Here is a 22868-nt window from a genome sequence, read left to right on the forward strand (position 1 = left end):
CCAAACTCCTACTAGACAGATGCACAATGTTTATCTATGCACCTTTTTCAGTTGTTGTTTTTTTGTGCTTATGCAGGCATCAACATCTGATGATCATTTCGAGAAGTCGCCATGACAAACTGGGTTCGAAACTGAGAATTATCGTTATGACGAATTAGGTTAACTGTCCGTATGTTTTCCCCTGAGCTGCTGACTCGGATGCTTTGGCGTAATTACTACCCCCCCCCCCCCCCCCCAATCATCATGTTCACACTTCCTCACCCCCTTCTCCCCCTTCCCTTGTGGGGGGCGAGAGACATACAGTAGAGCAGAGAGAGAGAAGCTGAATAGAAGCGAGTTCACCCCGGGTGCTTTGGGGAGCTGCTGGGGTGGAGTCTTATTGCTGTTATTTGTAAAAGCTTTTGATGGATGATTGCTCTGTGCAGTTGTGTGCGTATAGAGAGAGAGAGGGAGTCCCTCGCCCCTCCCTCCCTCCCTCCCTCCCTCCCTTCTCCTCTCCCCCCTCAGTGGCTGGCGTCTGCGTGCACAATGACTCAATGAGAGGAAGCCGAGCAAGTAGGAGGAGGAAGAACAGTCGGCGCGGAGCACTCGAACCCAAGCAGACCTCCTCCATCCTCGGTTTGCGCTCCCGGTTCCCGGCTGTCCCCAAGCCTACCCCGGACGGGGTCCGAGCTCAACTCCTTCCTTGTGCGTCCACTTCCCTGGAAAAGGCAGCGCTCCTGCATCTTGTGAGCATCCGGGATGCCTGCTGGGACAAGCGGGAGGTCAAGAAGATGCGGGCGCGCGTCCCCACCCGCGCTGCTCGTGCTGGTGATGGTGTTGGGGGGCCGAGGTGGCGCGCGGGCCTGCCCGGCACCCTGCAGCTGCCTGGGGAACACGGTGGACTGCCACGGCCTCGGGATCCACGCCGTGCCCACTAACATTCCCAGAGGAGCGGAGAGGCTGTGAGTAACACATGAGATTGAAAAACAAGTTTGGAAAACGCTGGCTGAACGCTTGGTGTCAAATTCATTTCCTCGGACGTTTTAAGCGGAAGATTATTATTATTATTATTTTTATTTTTTTTTTATTTTTTTTTAAGAGCTCAGTATTGTTCATTCGGAAATGTCATCATCATTGCTCTTTTTTTTCTTTTTTTTTTTTAAATATATATTAAGCGGAAGATTATAATGTTCAACAACCTGAAATCGCTACGGATAAAGGCTTAATATTCTCGGAGGCATGCACTGAATTGAATGTTTGTGGATGCTGAGTGCCATTGCAGCCCTGCGGACGCACTTCTGCGGCTTTGCGCCGACGCCTGCTCTAGGAGATTGGTGTTTTCATCAGTGTTGGTAGGAACAGGACTTCGGCTTAGTTTGTCGATAAACACATCCTGGGACGCGAGGAACTTGCTATGGATGACGTCATGCATTTGGGCCCAGCCGTTTAATCGGCCGCCCGATTTAATCGGTCGATATTAGTATTTTTTAAAATTGGCTATAAATCACCAGATTTTTTTTTTGGTGGGGGGGGGGAGTCAAATCAATACTTGATAGCATGTTTAATGCCAAACAAATAAATAAAATAACGCAAGATTGATCCAGAGTTTCATAACCTTTATACCCTTGACTTTTAAAACGTTTTATTGTAAAACATTGAGTCATTTCAAATTGCGCCTCCCCATTAACTGCTAAATGTTGTCTGAGTAAAAAAAATTATTCTTACCTTGACCTCTTCAAAATTTGACAAAGTGGTTCTTCAAAATAAGGTGTTTCTTTTTTTTTTCTCCAAATATATCTGTGCAATGTATCTGATCCTATACATCAGGCTTTTAAAGGGGGAAAAAATATTACACTCATGAAATAAAGGATTCAAAATTTGGCGTTGCAGTTAACTTAACACATTGGAGTAATTGTGTCAAAAAGTGACCAACCCATCTTTTGGGGTTCACACAGTAACAATGTAACAAAAGGGGTTTTTGGACAAAAAAAAAAACAATGCAAAAAAGTGCGCTATTTTATACAAAACCAAAAACCTGCAAAATTGGGTTGTTTGATGGGTTTTTCATTTGACCCAACTTTTTGAGTTAAATCAATCAATAAATAAAAATCACATTTACTTTACCCGGTTCCTTTTTCACCCAATTTGGCTTTATTTTATTTATTTTTTTATCTCAAATGTTTCTAGACAGTACAATATAGGACACAGATTCAAAAATAAACAGTTCTGCCACATTTTTTATTTCACTTCAGCAGACATTGTGCTGCTCCTTCAAGTGGGCCCTTTTGGCCACCGGGGGCAGTATAATGCAAATATACTGATTTACAGAGATGTCTTAGATCCTCGGTAAGGCATCGTAATATTAGTCGTTCTTCGCAAAGGATAAAAAAAAATACATGCACTTGAGTTTCAGGGCAGCGCTGTTGAATGAAATACGTCGTTGACCGTATAAAAATCGATGTCGTTCGGGAGTGGGGACTTAACTTATTCACTTCTCGCACGATACAGTAAATGAATGTCCACGATATAAAAAATCACTACGTAGCGATTCGGTCGTAGGGAATTATTCCCAACGCAGCCACGACGTCCCACGTCAGCTATTTGCAGCAGGAACGATGACATCAGGGTGTATAAATAAGGAAACACTCAGTGTGTGTGGATGTGCGTGTGAATAATTGATGCGGGTGCGCACACATTATCCGCTCCCTGCTCCATCTTCTCCGTTGCGGGTCACTGCAAGAAGATGTCTTCATCGGGAAAATGGTGGCAGAAAAAAAAAGTGCCGCGAGGGTTGACCTGTTGGAGAACGGAGCCGTCTCATGGGGGGGGGGGGTTGACATTTACGCTCCACGGTGACCATCCTGGGATGTTGACTTTGAGGATTGGAAATCTCTTATTGCAAACTAAAATAAAATCTATCTTGTGTATTCATAACAACCAACAAAAAGTTGTCCGAAGAAAGACCCCGCTAGCTCAATGCTAACAAACAATGGGAAACAACATTTACATGCTAGCTAATAGCATTGACAATTGCTGTTTGGCATGATCACAATACTCGCATGCGTATTTTCTTCATCCTCTGCAAAGAGGTGTCTAATATTACTGCAGCTCATGGAGTCACCGAGAACAGCGTCAATGTGAACACAGACAAACGAAGATTGTGAGATGGGTGTGAAAGGGTGAGAGTGGAGTGATGACACGGTGAACTGCTGATGACCAAGGGATGAAATAGTTAAGATTGTCAAGAGTGATGCAAAGAAGGTGAAAGGATTAGTATGGAGGGATTGCGATTGCAAAAAGTGGAGGTGGAAGGATGAATCTAGAGGGTGACGCGTGCCGTGCGGCTGAAGGTGAAAGGATGAAAATTGTTTGCACAGAGGTCAAACATGGGTGAATAAAATGAAGACTATTTGGATGGATGTGAAAGGATGAGGACGGCGTCGTTGAAGATGAAGTGATGAAAGGATGAATATTGCCGAGAGGTGAAATTAGGATGGTGGGGTGATGAAAGGATGAACATTGTTAAGATGGAGGTGAAAGGATGAGGATGGCGTCGTTGAAGATGAAGTGATGAAAGGATGAATATTGCCGAGAGGTGAAATTAGGATGGTGGGGTGATGAAAGGATGAACATTGTTAAGATGGAGGTGAAAGGATGAGGACGGCGTCGTTGAAGATGAAGTGATGAAAGGATGAATATTGCCGAGAGGTGAAATTAGGATGGTGGGGTGATGAAAGGATGAACATTGTTAAGATGGAGGTGAAAGGATGAGGACGGCGTCGTTGAAGATGAAGTGATGAAAGGATGAATATTGCCGAGAGGTGAAATTAGGATGGTGGGGTGATGAAAGGATGACCATTGTTAAGATGGAGGTGAAAGGATGAGGACGGCGTCGTTGAAGATGAAGTGATGAAAGGATGAATATTGCCGAGAGGTGAAATTAGGATGGTGGGGTGATGAAAGGATGAACATTGTTAAGATGGAGGTGAAAGGATGAGGACGGCGTCGTTGAAGATGAAGTGATGAAAGGATGAATATTGCCGAGAGGTGAAATTAGGATGGTGGGGTGATGAAAGGATGAACATTGTTAAGATGGAGGTGAAAGGATCAGGACGGCGTCGTTGAAGATGAAGTGATGAAAGGATGAATATTGCCGAGAGGTGAAATTAGGATGGTGGGGTGATGAAAGGATGAACATTGTTAAGATGGAGGTGAAAGGATGAAGAAGAAAGATGACCAATGTTAAAACTGGGGTTAGCGCAATGAGGCGCGGAGTTATGAATGGGTGAAAATGATCACGATGGGAATGAGCTGCCGATGATGATGAAGTGGTGAAATAGTGAAGGTCGATAAAATGGGGATTGCAAAGGTGAAAGGGTGAGTGCTGTGTGACGTTCCCTCCGTCGTTCCCAAAGTGAAGCTGAGATGTTTCAGAGTTGACCTCCAGAGGTGCATTTGAGGCTATGTTTGAACACACACACACAGGTTTGTTTTACTACCTTTGTGGGGCCATCTCGTTGACATTATGCATTTCCTAGCCCCTCCCCCTAACCCCAACCCTCAAAAATCGATTGCCTACCCATAATCCTTACCCTAACTTCAACCATAACCCAATTCAAAACGAAACTCTAAAACTAAGTCTCGACCCTCAAAAAGAGGTCTAAACTTGTGGGGCCCAGCAAAATGGCCCCACGTGGACGGGTGGGCCCCACAACTCTGTGAAATGTTGGCCCCAACTATGTAACAAAAACACACACACGCACACACACCCGTCTTCTTCGCTGTCGTTAGAGACATATTTGATGAAGCCCAATTAGCATGCATAGTGATCTGTGTGTGTGTGTGTGCGCGCGTGTGTGTGCGTGTAACATTCCCGGGGCGACAGCTGGCAACGAGGGGTTCGTTCATCACTGGTGAGTTTGAACAGCGGGATGCGTTCCAGCCAGGGGAGACTTTAAGGGGGTGAACGGTATTTTTGTGGCGCAAACATGTCGTTCTGTTATCAGGCCGGAGAAGTGGTTTTTGATTGTCTGGCTACGGTGGAAACATTGACCTTTTTTTTTTTTTATACAATTTTGAAGCCTCATTTTATGTACTTGTTTATATTTTTTTATTTGTATATTTTTTTTTATTTTTTTTTTTTTACAAATCATTCGTATTTAGCAGAGGTTCTAATAACACTCTTCTCTGTGATGTGCCAATTTTACGAGTCATTCATTTTCACTTGAGAGGTACTTTAAACAAAAGGTTTTCCTTTACTAAAACACAAATAAAAATCATAGTAAAAAATAACTACTCACAAAAAGAAAAGAAAAAGCATTTTCGTCATGAAAATGCCCAACGTTTTGGTCCGTCTCTTTATTTCATACACAACTTTTTTGGCCTTGATTGGAAAATTGTTAATTTTGCCGAGTTGATTTGTGGATGGTTTGAAATGTGATTTTGAGTACAAAACAAAAACCAACACGAATCCTAATAAAAACTTCTCTTAAACTAAGCATTTTTTAAGAAATAAAAAAAAGAATCCAAAACGGACAAACCCGCTCTAAAAGCTCATTAAGAAACTCAATATGAAAAAGAAAATTCAAGTAAAAATTCTGACAAATATTACAATCCTGTTGCGTGCTCGAGAGACACGTTACGCTTCAACAAGCTGTTTGTCACATTTGAGGTTGGTCGTAGGGCCGCGTAGGCTGGTGTGGTGTCTCCCAGATTTGACCTTTGACCCCAACCCACTATGACACCCAGACTGGCTCACCCGCGCCGTCTTTCTCCCGCCCCAAAACAAAAACTTGTCGTCCCTGCAGCCACTCGAACTGCAGTTTTTCTTTTTTTGTGGGGGGGGGGGGTTGTGTGGGGGGGGCAGGGGTACTACATACTGTACACACACACACACCATCATCATCATCATCATCATCATCATCATCATCATCATCATCATCATCATCATCATCATCATCATCAGTACAGGGCAAGGTCACACACGAATACACACTCAGCAGGCTCCGCTTACCTCCGCCACAAGAGCATTGTGGGAAGTATGACATCATCCCATTTTTTGTCTCGCAGGGATCTGAACGGGAACAACCTGACCGTCATCACCAAGTCGGACTTTTCCGGCCTCAAGCATCTGCGAGTGCTGTGAGTGCTCCGTTTTTTCCTCTTTGGTGGAATTGTGTCTCTTTCTTCCCGCGTGTCTTCCGTAGCTTCATTTCCCACCGCGGCAATGCGGGAATGTCGTCACATGATACGTCCAAAGGCGCTAACCGGTGTCGGCGTCACTGGTGCCCTCAAGCGTCGATGGCGAGACCGTGTAACGTTGCCCCAAATGTCACCACAGCGTTTTTTTTTTTTGGAGCATTCACAATTTTGGATTGTCCGTATACCATATACATATTTACCAACAGTGTGTTTGTGTTTCTTTGTGCGTGTGTGCGTGCCAGTCACTTAATGGAGAACCAAATCCGAGAGGTGGAGCGAGGCGCTTTAGATGAGATGAAGGATCTGGAAAGACTGTGAGTGAGCACAACATCACCGCACACAAATACACAACACGATAGAGCTGTCAAAATTCATTGATGACTGACTATTTTAACTCTATTTTGCTCCCAAAAATGTATAAATAGGTTTTATGTTAAATGTTTTAAACGTCCCAAAGACGTATTTATACGTTATTTTTCATTATTTTATTTTTTTAATGCTAGAGTATACAGAAGGCTTTGATGCAGCCTCTGAACTGCAAAGAAGCAATGGTAGTAATTACAAACGGCTAACAGGTGGCAGCAGAGTATAAGAGATCAACCAGGGCGAGGTTGCAAAAAAGCTCTTTCTCCAATGTTCTAAACAGATTTGTGAATAATGATGAAAGTTAGCTATATTCTAATGCTAATTGCTGCAAAACGGAAACAGATACAATTTTTTTTTCCTGATGAAAGAAGGGACTAATCTTTCTTTTGGTAGGTTCCATGTTTTTTTTTTATAGCAATAGGACACAACATTCTGTGGGCTTTGCAAAATCTAGTCAAACAGCCGGGAGCAAAGGGGGTTGCTTCAGTGAAAATGGCTGGGAGTGAATGAGTTAATTACAAAATATTGTACGATTAATTAGCTCAACATTTTTAATGGTTTGACATTACTCGTCTATTTCTTTACATTCGCTCTTACGTTTTATTCAATACCGTGTGTTTGCATGTGTGTGCGTTCAGTCGCCTCAACAGGAATCGCCTGACGCAAATTCCGGAACTTCTGTTCCAGAAGAACGAAGCTTTATCACGACTGTGAGTACACAAACTTTACACGTTGTCATTTTTACGCTGTTTATTCCGAAGCCTACGTCAAAATCTTCTCTCCCGTACGCAAATGCACGTACACACGCACACACAGATTTTCACACAATTAGCAGAATTTCCCACGAGTAATGAACCAAATGCATTTCTGTTAGGGGTCGACCGGGCGCCGATATTGGACCAATATCCGCATCGACCGTTTTAAAAAAAATCTGACGACCGATTTTAATAATTACATTTTAATCTCAGGGAACTATTTTCTTAAAAATTTCAGTTAACTTTATGAGAGATGCTGCTGACCCTGGGAACCTTCTGCACCATTAAACCATCATTAAAACAAAGAAATGTGAAAGTTTAAGATTTGAGGTATTTTTAAATTTTGTAAAAAAAATAAAAATAAATACAATTACTGTTTACTTGTTTCGTTTCCATTTCGCTTTTTAAAATGTGCTGATAACCCTGAGAGCTCTCTGAACATTTTGTTAGAAATTCAAAAGGATGTCTATTGTCTAAGATTTAAAAAAAAAACTTTTACATTTTGAAAAGTTAGAAAAAAATATAAAAAAAAATTTTTTTCAGACATTACAACAGAGTCAAGATTGCCATTTGTTTCAAAGATTTTTTTACTTTTTTTTTTTTTTTTTTTTTACTGAAAATGAATATTGGTTCCAAACATCGGTTATCCGCCTCCATAATTAATATTTGGCATCGGTATAGGCCCCTGAAAAAACATCATTTCTGTAAGATGTATTTTCACATATGATGTAAATTACGCCTATGTCTGTTGCATGTGTGCGTGCGTGCGTGCGTGCGTGCGTGACCTTCATAGCAGCGCAGCGAGGTTCTGAAAGAGCGCAAAGCAAGTGGGAAAGTTTACCTTTCTCACCCACTGACACGCGCACAAAAGATGGGATAAAGGAGAGCAACGGCGCTAGGCTAACCCAAGAAACATGTCTGGAGAGCAAATATTACCCCACGCGCACGCGCGCGCGCGCACGCACACACACACGTCCAGCTGTGACCCGCTCCGGTCAACATCATCTTCTGACCTCTTGAATCCTGGCAACGGAAATCTTGACGACCTGCTGGGAAAGCATCTTTAATATCTGCGCGTGCGCGTGCGCGCGCGGCCATGCGTCATTGCTGTTTGCAAAGAGCGCCGGCGATGCGTTCAAGTGTCACTGTCGTCCCGTCGCGCTCGTGCACGCAGTTCAAGTATCTGAAGCCCGGTTGGCGTCCGGCGGAAAGTATAAGCATTAAAGCAGGCGCGGTTTGGATCGGAGCTCGAGTTGAAAGGTTGTAAAGCGAGCAGGTGGTCACATGTGAGCGAGCTTTGTTTCTGACTGTTTCTTTCATCTTTATATCAACCAAGAGTCAGACTTTATGCCGTAAAAAAAAAATAACACTTGACTTCATCACAAGGTGGAGTGTTTTTGTGCGCGCGTGCGTGGCCGCACTGAAGTTATTTTCCTTTCCAGGTTGTTTCAAGTCCAAAACGCTGCTTGCGAAAAGCTCGCAATGTCGTTTTTGATGGTCGTCTTCTGCAGACTAAACAGTCTTCGGGCGTTTTGCTTTGGTCGCAGTCGCGTCCCCGGTCCCGACCCGGTCCCGACCCGGCCCGCGTGCTGGGAAATGAAAACAATATCACATGCGCGCGCGCGCGCTCATGCGGAAATGCTGAGAAGCGAGCGCTCGCGTCATGTTTAATGTTGGGCGTCGATGGAAAATAATATTTCCATTTGCCTCCTTTTCCTTGCGAACGTGTTTTAAGTGCAGAATCTCAGCCAGGGCTGGACTGGCCCATCTGGCAAGTCGGGCAGATGCCCGGTGGGCCGGTCTCTTTTGCGGTCGATGCAGTGCTTTTTAATTATTATATTTCCTACATTTTACCCTGAGAGACGAGCCCACATTTTGGAGGGACCAGTCCGTTAATCCATTTCGAGTGGCAGAACTACACGTTAGGCAAGAGTTGGGCTGGGCCAGGCCAGCAGGCCTAAATCAAAATGCCAGGGTCGATTTTTTTTTTGTGCCAGTCCAGGCCTAATCTCATCATATTTAAATGTGAAGCAGGGGCGGAGCTACATGGTGGCCAGGGGTGGCCAAATTTTAGTATCTGTGATTTTTCTTCATGACTATGATTATTATTATTGATTATTATTAACGTTATTAATTGTATTATTACTGTTTTTATATTATTATTATTTTATTTTTATTTATTATATTAGATTTTATGTATGTATTTATTTATTTATTACGAAATCACACTGGCCACCCCAATAAAAAAAATTCTGGCTACGCTCCTGATGTGAAGCTGTAGGCTTTGATTGGAATGAACATGTAATGACAAATTCTAATAATGAACAAGATAGTTATTGTGATACTCCTGGTAATATTCCCCAAAATGGATGCTTGAAGCCAAAACAGCTGACATGCTGTGCACGGTTTCTTGAAAGAAAAAAAAAAAAGTCTCGAAGCTTCTACCAAGATTTTAAAGTAAGCCCCGCCCCTTCCCCCATCTCAACTCTGCGATTTCAGCGACCTCAGCGAAAACGCCATCCAGGCGATACCCAGGAGAGCCTTCAGAGGCGCTGCAGACCTCAAAAATCTGTAAGTTGATGAAGTAATTAAAGCCGAGGAAACCGTTCAGCCGTTTGGCTGACCAGATGTTGTGTTGATTGACAGCCAGCTGGACAAGAACCACATCAGCTGCATTGAGGAGGGAGCATTCCGAGCGTTGCGATCTCTGGAAGTACTGTGAGTAGGTTCTGCTGGGGATGCGTTCAAGTGTCGTGGTGTCTTCCCAGCGGTGACGCGTTCGCGTGTCGCCGTCTTCGTGCTCCTCCAGGACGCTGAACAACAACAACATCAGCAGCATTCCCGTCTCCAGTTTCAACCACATGCCCAAACTTCGCACTTTGTGAGTTTTTTTCGTAGAAGAGACGTGACCGAATTTAGTCCAATCATTTACAAACCGTGTAGCAATTTCAGTAAAATGGCCGTCGCGTATGCGGGGTCCAAATTTGATCCAGATCTGAATCCGATTTGACGGTGATGTCGCCGTGGCATGTAAAATAGGATTAAAAATGTTCACGCGCAGGACGTACAGTACGTGTCAAATGTCACATTTAAATTTTACCAACTGAAAACCAAACACAGTATGATCCAGATCTGATCCAGATCTGATCCAGATCTGATCCAGATCTGATCCTGATTCAACAGTATTGTAAACATAACATGTCAAATCTGATTGAATATGTTCATACACTATATTCTATGTATCTATATCAAATGTTATCACATTTGATATAGATACATAGAATATAAAGAAATAAAAGAAATAAAAGAAAGAAAAAAAAAAAGATTTTTTTTTTTTATCACATTTGGATGAAACTTGACCTTTTGCTGTTAAATTAAGATATATTTAGTAGGGGTGGGAATCTTTGAACGTCTCACGATTCGATTCCGATTTTTGGGCCTGCGATTCGATTCGGAATCGATTTTCGATTGAGAACGATTTTCGATTCAAAATGATTTGATTGACAAAGATTTTTGCTTCAATTTATAGATGTTCGATGAATCGTAATGATCTACTCCAGTCTGACTCGCTAATGCTAATTAGCGCGCCACTCGCGGCACTTTTATCACTCAAAAGAACGGCTCCACACTGCAAAAAAAGTCATTTTTATTGGAATAACTTAATCGTGACTTTTTCCTTCTACTCTCTAATGTGGCTACAACTTAACAGTGTATCAGACCACGTGGGACCACACTGCCCCTAAGCGGCCAAATCGGGTACAACATGAACAGCACTCCCAATAAAGGCACACACAAACAAAGGGAGGACAGTGTAAAATAATTTAAGTAAAATCAATTTTGGGACAGGGCGGCACGGTGGCTGACTGGTTAGCACGACCGCCTCCCAGTGCAAAGGTTGTGAGATCGAGTCCGGGCTTCGGCCTTCCTGGGTGGAGTTTGCATGTTCTCCCCGTGCTTGCGTGGGTTTTCTCCGGGTACTCCGGTTTCCTCCCACATTCCAAAAACATGCATGGCAGGTGAATTGGACACTCCAAATTGTCCATAGGTGCGATTGTGAGTATGGTTGTTCGTCTCTGTGTGCCCTGCGATTGGCTGGCAACCAGTTCAGGGTGTACCCCGCCTACTGCCCGAAGCCAGCTGGGATAGGCTCCAGCAACCCCCGCGACCCTTGTGAGGACAAGCGGTACAGAAAATGGATGGATGGATGGATGGATGGATGGAATTTTGGGACATTTAAAATCGATTCTAGATTGTACTAAATGAGAATCGCGCTTCTTGTGAAATTCGATTTTTTTTGGCACACCCCTAATATTTAGTCCGGATTGGATACAGATTTAATAGACATTTTAAACATCCATTCATTCATTTTCACAAAAAAACAAATAAAGTCCAATTGAATTTGATCTCACACGATACATATCGGTGTCAATTGTGCGGGTAACATTTGACCTGTAGCCGTTTAGTTATAAAGCAGATTTGATCCAGATCTGACTCCGATTTGGCAGCAGTGTAAATGCATCAGAAAGTCCTGCAATATTTTTTATTTTTTTTTTGCTGTCAGCTTTAATTGAACAAATGCGACATCATTATTATTATATGAATGGCCGGAGGGCCTGACTCAAGAACGCAGCACGTGGCCCGCAGGCCACGCTTGGCGCACGCTGCCTTCGCGTACGTTTTTCTCGTTTCTCGTTCTCATCTTCTTCTTCCACAGCCGCCTTCACTCCAACTCTCTGCGCTGCGACTGTCACCTGGCCTGGTTGTCCCCGTGGCTGCGACAGCGACCTGCGTTGGGCCTTTACACCCAGTGCGGCGCCCCGCCCGCCCTCAGAGGACTCAACCTGGCCGAGCTGCGCAAGAGCGACTTGGCCTGCTCGGGTAAAAAATATGCTACAATCGCGGAAAGGCCAGCGTCTCCCAATTCTGACTTGCCCTGCGGACTATAAAAATCGTTTCATTCTCCGCCTTCCTCTTCCCGTCCGCTTTGTGCGCGTGCTTGCTCGCAGGCCACGGCGGCAGCGCCTTCGTGCAGCCGTGCAGCCTGGCGTCCGGCTCGTGTCCGCCCATGTGCTCGTGCAGCAACGGCATCGTGGACTGCCGGGGACGAGGCCTCACCGCCATCCCCGCACACCTCCCCGAGGCCATGACAGAGATGTGAGGAAAAACATTTCACGCCACGAAAAGTGTCTTTCTAGTGGCCCGATATGTGCTTGAAAATAGGACGAAATCTCTAGGGATTTGTTTTTAAGTAATCCCAGATGAGCCATTTTTACACTAAAATGACAGATTTTCTGTGTCTTTTCAGGCATGGCTTCTTTTTTTGTAAGTCTACGCATGATAGACATGCCTGCCAACAGGGCTCTAAGTGATTTGGTGCCCGAGGCGAAAGTGCAGATTGTAGACCCCCCCCCCCCCCCCACGCACAGCAAAATAAATAAATAAAATATGTAGATATTGTTAGAGTAGACAATATTAAGTATTGTACTCTTTGCGTGTTCAATTAACTGAATGGTGAGATCCTGGTGAAGAAGTCCCTTTGCAAAGGTAAATAATTATCAGAAGCTTCTGATGACAAAAACTGACGACACTGAAGCCGTGTTCCATCAGGTTGTGTGTCAGGCTCTCCGGCACATCCTTATTTATTGAAAAGTGGGTCCATAGAAAAGTCTCCACCCATCAGCCCACAGTACATTTGATTACAACTCAGTGAATACAAGAGAATCTGTTCCCATGGGTATAAATCAGATTAGAGAAAAACAATAATAATAAGCCTGTGACTCCCCTCTTCCGACCGGCAGAGACCGGCCCCAGACAAAAACTCCCTTAAAGATAGCAAATGGAATAAACCCGTTGCCCTTTCTCTCATGAAAATAACACAGATAAAAATACAATTCTATTCATTGAGCTATACTGCTATAACTAAATCCAAAACGGCTAAAATATAAATTAAAACTAAAAAACAATGTTAATAACTCATCAATATATATGATGTAATAGCACATCACACCCTAAATACCAAATTTCACAGACAACAAAAAAAAAAAAAAAGGGATGCCTTTACTATATATTTGTTTACATTAAACCAGCACGCAATTCTTATCTTGCATAAATTAATTGATTTCATTGATTTTAAAGGCAGCAAGCTTTGGCTGCAATGGAGGACTAAACAAGTTACAAGCAAGCTAAGAAGCTAATGCTATTTTCACGTTTATTTTTTTTTATAGACAATGATGATTGATTGACATACGTGCCTCCACCCGTTTTTCCTCCTCCTCCTTTCGCCGCTTTCTTAATGCAGGACCTGAGGGCTTGAACCTTTTCATTGGGAAAAGTTTTTGGGGGGAAATTATTATTTTTAAGCTTCTTTTTTTTTTTTTTGTGCAATTTGGCACCCCCTACACTAGATGGCGCCCTAGTTTCACGTTGCCAAGTGGAGCTGAATTTCTTAAACGAAAAAAATGAGCCTAAAAATACCCGCTTCAAAACAAAATGGCAGACTTCCATGTCCACCAAATGTTATGTTGCTCAGTGAAACTTGCTTTGTGGGCTAAAATTTTAAAAATGATTCTTCTATTTTTATCTTTCAGTCGTCTGGAGCAAAATGGCATCAAGTCTGTTCCTCCAGGTGCCTTCACCTCCTACAAGAAGCTCCGGCGAATGTGAGTCCGTCCGTGCGTGTCCAGGTGGGACAAATTTGTAGTAAAAATAAAAAAGTCAAAACGGTTTGTTCCGAACGCGAGTCAGGATTATTATTATTAATTTTTTTTTTTTTTTTTTTTTTTTTGGATTATTATTTTTTAAACAAAATAGCAAAATAATAATAAAAAGTGTGTGTTTGTTTAACTTGTGTATGTTTAACATGTTTAAATACTTCCTAATAATTACATTTGATACTAATACTTGCATATTGAAATACTTTCTGTCCATACGTTTTATTGATTTATGCATTTGTTTTTTAATATGTTTGTGTGTCTTTTGTATTGCAGAGACCTGAGTAACAACCAAATATCAGAGATTGCGCCGGATGCTTTTCACGGCCTCAAAGCCCTCAACTCCTTGTCAGTAACACTCACATTGTGGTCATGGCCATATTTTTTTTCCACATGTGGTCACCTATCATTGTCATGTGTGGAATGAACAAAATAGCAAAAAAAAAATTTTTTTTTTTTAAATGTCGTTAATGAAAAAATATATTAAATATATAAATGCTTTAAAAAAGAAAGAAAACAAACTACATCTTTCATCTAACCATAATTTTACCGGAAATATGTTTTGCTTCCTTTTAAATATAGTATAGTCAGTTGTTATGGATTTGTGGTCTACTTTATTACGCAATACTTTTTTTTTTTCCAATACTTTTTTTTTTTTTCAATCTATGCAGTCGTTCGGCAGTCGTGATCACATGGTCATGTGTTTGCATGCTTTTTGTGCAGGGTTTTGTACGGCAACAAGATAACGGAGCTTCCCGCCGGCGTGTTTGACGGCCTGACCTCCCTGGAGCTGCTGTAAGTGGACGTACTTCCTTCTTTGGATTTCACTGGATGAATATCGGGTGTCGCTAGTACAAATACTTTGTAGATTTGATCAATATAATGAAATATATTTTAAATTTGTGATTAAAAAAAAATAAATAAAAAATCTTTAGTCAGTTTGCAATTTGGGTAAATCCTTTAGAAGAACACATGATTTGCTTTAGCCCGCCACGTAAACTGAATCAGACAAAAGTCCCGTCGGAAGTTTCGTTACTTTTGCGTCAATCCAGCTAAAACGGTCCCCAAAATAATAAGTGAGGTCAACGCAATTATCCATTATGGAGCCCAATGGGTTAATAAGCACAGCGTGACTACATTTTCCCCACCTTAGATTGTGATTTTTTTTCGTGTGACGTGCGCTGCCCTCCTGCAGGTTACTGAACGCCAACAAGATCCACTGCGTGCGTGCGTCGGCCTTCAAGGATCTGGAGAGTTTGGCGCTGTTGTCGCTGTACGACAACAAGATCCAAAGTTTGGCCAAAGGAACCTTCAGCTCGCTGCACGGCATCCAGACGCTGTGAGGCCTGCACGCGCACGTGCTTTATTTGTACAATTCGACTTTGATGGCCTTTCCCGGTTAAGATTGCTGTCAAAAAAAAAAAAAAAGAAATAAAATAACTTACACATGTAAACAGATAATATAACAATAGCTCACAGGCATATCTATTTTTAACCTCTGCTAAAAATGACAAATATGACCTTAGCTTACTGAGCTCAGAAGAGTCCGTCTTATTTATTTATTTTGTAAATATTATACTGCCCCCTGGCGGCTAAGACGACCAACTGCAGCTCATAAGTCAAATGCTCGACTGTATTGTTTTTTTAAATTTGTGGTTTCCCATCAGCCACCTGGCCCACAACCCCTTCGTGTGCGACTGTAACGTCAAGTGGCTCGCTGACTTCCTCCGCGCAAACCCCATCGAGACCAGCGGGGCGCGCTGCGCCAGCCCGCGACGCCTCGCCAACAAACGCATCGCACAGATTAAAAGCAGCAAGTTCCGATGCTCCGGTCAGTCTGTGTGTGTGTGTGTGTGTGCGTGAGGACATTTGACATTTCCTTGATCCATTAATGAGAAAATGAGCTTTATGTTCTTTTATCATCAGTTTTTTTATACTGTATACTGTTAAAAATGATAGTTTATTTAATAATCTATGTTCTTTTCTTTTTTTTCAAACCAACATAATATATTAATGTATACATACAGCATGTCGGAGTTAATTAGACTGAATACTAGCCAACAGCACAACAGCGCCCCTGCTGGTCAAAAGCTTTAATCACACACAAAGGATCAATGCTTTCGGATCAGTTGACTGATGAATTTATTCTTGCTTCTTGACCGACTTTTCTTTCTCTTCACATTTTAGCCAAGGAGCAGTACCACATCCCAGGTGCGTAACATGACATCACTCATCACTCATGGTAGCTGTCAATCAAAAGGTAACCACACCCCCAACCCATGTCAAGTATGTGCATATATATGTACACTTCCGTGAAGCAGGGAAATGTTCCAGGAACTCTGACATCCTTTAAACAACTTAGTGAAATACACTTTTAAAATTATTTTTCACTTTTTCTCATGTTGATCTCTGAATAAGGAAAAGCAAAATATGAAACCAAACCATATCAATTTATATTTATATGTTCATGAAACTCCGCTAGCTTAATGCTAACATAATGCTAATGACCCGCTAACTGTAATTAACATAGATGCTGCAGTAATTTTAAAGTAAAAAAAACAAAAACAAAGTGCTACTTTATTCATTCATTCGAGCGGTAATGTGCAGTTATAGAATGTCATTGACAGGAACACAGTGGATAATGCTAACATAAAGGGAATTAGCATAGCCGTTTCGGTAATTATAAACCGTCGCAAAAAAACTGCTACTTAACACACAGCAACGCAAACAAACAGAACATACAACATTACTTGCAATCATTTAGCAACTGCCCCGTGAGGACGACTATTAATGTAGCTTTGCAGGGGACCTTCTCTGCCTCTTTTTTTTTTTTTGATTAAAAGAGCTCATTTGGTAATGTCATCATCATTGCTCTTTTTTTTTTTATTATTATTTTTTATTTTTATATATATATATATATATATATATATATATATATATATATATATATATATATATATATATATATATTTTGCTCTTAATTACCCTGCTTGTCTTCAGTCGAGCTCAGTGCGGCCCAGCATGATGTGGTGTAATGTGGTACTACACTGAAGGCCAGCAAATTCTGACTTCAGATTGTGTATGTAGAGAGCAGGATAAACCCCCAAATAATAGTGAATGTGTGTGCGCGCGCGCGCATGTGTATTTTGCCAGGGGCCGAAGACCGCCGGCTGAGTTCCGGGTGCAACAGCAAGCCGTCCTGTCCCAGCAAGTGTCGCTGCGAGGCCAACGTGGTGGACTGCTCCAACCTGAGACTCACCAAGTTCCCCCAACACCTGCCCCCCGCCACTGAGGAACTGTATGACACACACACGCTCACACGCTCGCGCATGCGCACACACACTAATGTAACATGTATCCATGCTGACATGCGTGTCATGCTGCATGGATGCACAGCCGCTGGACATTCCAACCGCCAACTACGCTAACCATCTTGTTTTTCTTCTGTTTTTTTTTTGGGGGGGGGCTTTTGGGCTACCCTGATGATGGCCATGATGATGATGATGATGATGATGATGATGATGACGGTGGTCTACATCACAGGCGTCTCAACAACAATGACCTCTCCCTGCTGGAGGCCACGGGCGCCTTCAAGGGCCTCTCGCAGCTCAAGAAAATGTAGGTCAAGCCGTGGTGACCGCGCACGCACGCACGCACGCACGCACGCACGCACGCACACAAAACGCACCGTCAGAACGCTTGAGCGCTCTCAACACCGCCTTCCACAAAAAGTAGCAAACATCCTGCTTTTTGTGTTCCAGGACAATTGAAACGTCAACAACAAGGAAAATAAAATGGCTGACAACAAAGCTTAATATTTTTAAGCAGATGTTTGTGTTCAAATAATAGACTACTAATAAATAATACATAATATATACACAAATGTGTATTATTTTTTGGCAGCCTTCTTCAATTGCCTGAATTTGTCTTAAAAATAAAATTGAATGCAAAAAAAACAAAAAACAACAACAATATAATGATAATAGTAATACTTTAGCTTCTGCTTATAATTATATCAAATCAAATCAAGCTTTATTTATATAGCAGTTTTCATACATAAAAATGCAATTCATAATAATTACGCTAACAATATTGGATATATAAAAACAGCAAAAATTGATCAAATATCATTACTAAAAGAAATATATTAAAAGTAGTAATACAATTATGTGTTATGTTCATACAAGCATATTAATTTCTAAGCCTTATCGATGTATTTAATACTACAGTAATTATTATTATGTTGCTGGAAGTCTTTATATTTGTAATTACATTGACTAAAAAAGCTAATAAAATAATAATTATTTCTATGAGTAAATACTGTTTATGAAGTTGGCCAGTTGTATTAAAGACTTAGATCATTTGAATCATTTCATATTATTGGCAGCCTTGATCATACTTATGAATTTAATTGACTGAATAGATAATTCTATAATTAAAACGCAGTACTCATAAATACAATTTCTCATGTGTGGGAATAGCAAAGGCATATTTTGTTTCTTCTTCTATTTTGGATGCCTGTAGTTTTTTTTTTATTATTAACTATTGCCTGAATCAATAATAAAAACTCAACTAAACCTGAGGACAAAAATTAGACAACATAAATACACTAATTATTATTAAAGCGTATTCTGGTTTATTTTGGATTAAGAGGATTTGACTTAATAAGACAAAACATTTTTTTTCAACAACACTAATAACCTTTGAACTTCCCCATTTCATTCCATTCTATTTTTAGCAACCTTGATCATTTTTATTTATCAATTGCATTAAATTAATTATATAAAAAATACCACAACAACACCATCATTCATCAGCACTCATGACAAATCCCTTTTGTAAAGATTTTTTTTTTCCTTCCACCTGACGATTAGAAATCTGAGCAACAACAAAATCTCCGAGATCGAGGACGGCGCGTTTGAGGGCGCCTCCGCCGTCGCCGAGCTGCACCTGACCGCCAACCACCTGGATACGGTGCGAGGGGGCATGTTCCGAGGGATGGACTCGCTCCGCATGCTGTAAGAAACATGCCCCATCATTTATTGTTATATCCTCGGAATATTCAACGAAAGCAAGGGGGACGGATTGTAGTAACCGACGTGATTTGTGCGCAGGATGTTGAGGAACAACAAGATCAGTTGCCTGCACAACGGCAGCTTCGCCGGCCTCAGCAACGTTCGTCTGCTGTCGCTCTACGACAACCAACTGAGCGTCATCCTGCCCGGGACCTTTGACGCACTTCCCAACCTCTCCACGCTGTCAGTGGCGCACGCACGCACGCACACACACACACACACATGGGTCATAGGTCATGGACATCTGCTCCACAGTCTTATCCACTGATGCTAGTTTAGCACATTTGCTTGCTAGATTTAGCAACTTTTCAGCCTATACTAGCAACTATTTTTCAAGAGCAAAAAAAGTGATTAAAACGCACACATTTTAACTTCTTTTTTTCCTTTTCTCCAAATTAGCTTTATTGGCAGATGACTTTGCTTGAAATGATTGGAGCAATATAGTGCTGTCATTATCGAACAGTTTTAGAATCGATTAATCTATCAATTATTCAAACGATGAATCGACTAATCGCACTTATTTGATTTAGCATTAAAGTGTATTACAACCCCCCCCCCCCGATTATTGTTTATTAACCAGTGATTGGTGTTAATTTTGTACTTTGTATTTGTATAGTGATTAAAAAAAAAGAGGGATTAATGTCCTATGTTACCGGTTCGCAAACAGATGTTTGCAAATGTCTTCTTTTGATTAAACAGCAGATCATTTTAAATTAAAAAATGGCTCCAAACGATTATGCGACTATTAAAAATAGTTGTCGATGAATTTGATATTCGATTACTTGTCAATAAATCAATTAATTTTGACAGCTCTAATAGAGTATATTCACTATTTTACTTAACTGTCTTATTTTTTTAGGCCCAGTTTTTGCTGTGTAGCAACTTTTGAAAAGTGACTAAAAGCTGATGCAAAACATATATATTAATAAACAAACCTGTAATATGTTTGTATTGTTTACGAATAAAAACGTAATGAAGAATTCATCTAAATTAACAAATTAATTTCAGTAATGACACTTGCACGCAATCTACTGTACATCATGTTCTTTGGAATTATGTGATGACATCGTCAAATAATGATAAAAATGTTCTTTTAATAAAAATTGTATACAAATAAATGTTTGAAAGCAAACAGTTTAAAAAAAATAACTTGTGTCATTTGCACAGTGACTCTTTTACATTTCACACTTTAAGAATTTCCGTTAGCATTTAGCAACATCGGCAGAAAATGAATTCTAAAAGTCTAAGCAAGTCTGTTTCCCGGTCCAAGGAACCTTCTGGCCAACCCGTTCAACTGCGACTGCCGTCTGTCCTGGTTGGGCGCCTGGCTCAGGAGCCGGCGCATCGTGACGGGAAACCCCCGCTGCCAAGGGCCCGCTTTCCTACGCGAGATCCCGCTGCAGGACGTGGCGGCGCCCGACTTCCGCTGCGAGGACGGTACGCCACCAGCAGAGGAGCTATTGCGATTTACCGGCAGCCTTCGATGCAGCTCAAGTGTTGTGTTGCTTCCACTTCCTGTTGAAGTGTGTTGACTTCCTGTGTGTGTTTCCAGGCTCTCCATCAGAGTCCAGCAGTTGCTCATTGGGCCCGCAATGTCCAAGTGGTTGCACATGCATGGACACAGTGGTGCGCTGCAGCAACAAGCATCTGCAGGCTCTGCCCAGAGGACTTCCTGCGAACCTCACCGAACTGTGAGCGCCTGACTCGATCGACTCCCGCCGCTCCAAAATTCAAACGATTCGTTAACAATTTCCCTGGCAGGTATCTGGACGGGAACCAGTTCGCACGAGTACCCAGCCGGCTCGGCAACTTCAGGAACCTGCAGCTCATGTGAGGAACGCCATCCCTACTTCCTGTTTACACCTCCAACTTCCTCTTCTACTTCCTGTGAACACCATTTTGCTTCCTTGTTCACCTGTTTTGCCTTCTCTTTCTACATCCTATTTCGTTTTACTTCCTGCTCACTTCCTGTTTTTTTTTTTTTTTAAATTAAACAAACATACAATTACAAACATTACAGACCTTTGACAATTCAAACCAAGTCAACAACAGCAGAGTAAAATATTCTTCACTTCTACTTCCTTTTTACCTCTTTCACTTCCTGTCCACCGCTTCTACTTTTTTTTCCCTCATATAACTTTATTAAACAATTTCAACAGAATATACAAACAAATTGTGAACACTATACACACACGTTATTAACTCATTTACTGCCATTGACGTCTATAGACGTAAAAAAATCATTTGAACTATTTCTATTAGTTTAACATTTTTTTCCACTTTTGTTAACAAGAGTGTGAAAACCTAGAATTTTTTTGGTACCTTTAGAACAGATATCAAATTTGTGATTAATCGTGAGTTAACTAATGAAGTCATGCGATTAATTACAATTGATAATTTTAATCGCCTGATGCCCCTAATTTTTAATATTATTATTATTATTTTTTTTTTTATTGCGTCAGGTGATTAATTTTTTTAGTTGTAATTAATCACATGACTTCAATAATTAACTCACGATTAATCACAAATTTTATATCTGTTCTAAATGTACAATAATTATAATTTTTTTAAGTTTTCATACTCTTATCAACATAAGTGGAAAAAGTGGAAAACTAATAGAAATAGTTCAAATTAATTTTTGACGTCTATAGCCGTCAATGGCAGTGAATGAGTTAATACAGAAAAAAACCCGGGGGGATATTTAAATAAAAACTGTAAAAAAAGTTCTTCTTCGCTCCACCGCTTCTACTTCTCGTTCACCTCCCCGACATGCTCTTTTACTTCCTGTTCACCTCTTCTACTTCCTGTCCGCCTGATCTATTTCCTGTACACTATTGCTTATATTTCTTCTACTTCCTATGCACTGATGGTGCCTCTAAGTCAGGGTAGTCAAATATACGGCCCGCGGGCCGGTTCTGGCCCACAAAGGGGTTTAATCCAGATCATATTGTAAAGTTAAAAAAAAAAAAAAAAAAGCAGTCGGACCAATTAATCAACTGGCCACAATCAAAACATATGAATTTGTAATTTCATGAGCATTGCAACTTTTACATGGAATTGCCCTGGATGTCATTATTTTATACACCACCTAAAATTATGGTTTGTTTAAAAAACAAATAAACAAATAAAATCATAGACCGACGTAAACGTGTTAAATATGACATCAATTCAATTACTGGTAACATAAACACATGCCAAGGATTCTTCTAACTTCATGAACTTCACCTCTCATTGCATTCTGGGAACATTATGTATGCAAAACAGGTAGCTTCAACACGTCCGGAACTCATGCAGGCAAAGTGTTGCTGCGTTCCATTCGGATTTGTGTTATTTTTTGGAACAAATGTGTGTATAATTGACGCCAATTGTTTTTAAGTTACATACCATGATTTTACCGATCTGGCCCGCTTGTTAATAGATTATTTTCCTCCATGTGGCCCTTGAGCTAATATGAGTTTGACACACAATGCCCAGCAGAGGGAGCTACAGACTCTTTATACTTATGGAAACTATACCCGTGTGTGCGTGCGTGTGCGTGCGTGCGTGTGTGCGTGCATGCGTTGAATATGCAGAGATTTGAGCAACAACAAAATCAGCTCCCTGGCCGACGATTCCTTTGCCAACATGAGCCAACTCACCACCCTGTGAGTACACACACACACACACACACACACACACACACACACACACACACACACACACACACACACACACACACACACACACACGCACGCACGCACGCACGCACGCACGCACACACACACACACACACACACACA

General features: G+C 41.4%; 1 protein-coding gene across 1 annotated transcript in view; it reads left to right on the forward strand.

Moving 5' to 3' along the window:
- Window positions 1–581: 581 nt before the first annotated feature.
- slit1b (slit homolog 1b (Drosophila)) overlaps window positions 582–22868 on the forward strand; it is a 36205-nt gene continuing 13918 nt past the window's right edge. Inside the window, exons 1-23 of the mRNA XM_086083714.1 lie at window positions 582–944; window positions 6052–6123; window positions 6426–6497; window positions 7188–7259; window positions 9804–9875; window positions 9951–10022; window positions 10114–10185; window positions 12019–12182; window positions 12311–12458; window positions 13892–13963; window positions 14291–14362; window positions 14738–14809; window positions 15210–15353; window positions 15682–15845; window positions 16202–16225; window positions 17168–17312; window positions 17558–17632; window positions 18889–19032; window positions 19129–19272; window positions 20360–20526; window positions 20642–20780; window positions 20851–20919; window positions 22662–22733. Of these exons, the coding sequence (XP_085939840.1) occupies window positions 742–944; window positions 6052–6123; window positions 6426–6497; window positions 7188–7259; window positions 9804–9875; window positions 9951–10022; window positions 10114–10185; window positions 12019–12182; window positions 12311–12458; window positions 13892–13963; window positions 14291–14362; window positions 14738–14809; window positions 15210–15353; window positions 15682–15845; window positions 16202–16225; window positions 17168–17312; window positions 17558–17632; window positions 18889–19032; window positions 19129–19272; window positions 20360–20526; window positions 20642–20780; window positions 20851–20919; window positions 22662–22733 (2450 nt within the window). The 5' untranslated portion in view covers window positions 582–741. The remainder of the gene's footprint in view (window positions 945–6051; window positions 6124–6425; window positions 6498–7187; window positions 7260–9803; window positions 9876–9950; window positions 10023–10113; window positions 10186–12018; window positions 12183–12310; window positions 12459–13891; window positions 13964–14290; window positions 14363–14737; window positions 14810–15209; window positions 15354–15681; window positions 15846–16201; window positions 16226–17167; window positions 17313–17557; window positions 17633–18888; window positions 19033–19128; window positions 19273–20359; window positions 20527–20641; window positions 20781–20850; window positions 20920–22661; window positions 22734–22868) is intronic.

Source organism: Leptonotus elevatus, chromosome 8 (genome assembly GCF_054856555.1).
Source record: "Leptonotus elevatus isolate MCC_2025b chromosome 8, RoL_Lele_1.0, whole genome shotgun sequence".
Classification (NCBI taxonomy): Eukaryota; Metazoa; Chordata; class Actinopteri; order Syngnathiformes; family Syngnathidae; genus Leptonotus; species Leptonotus elevatus.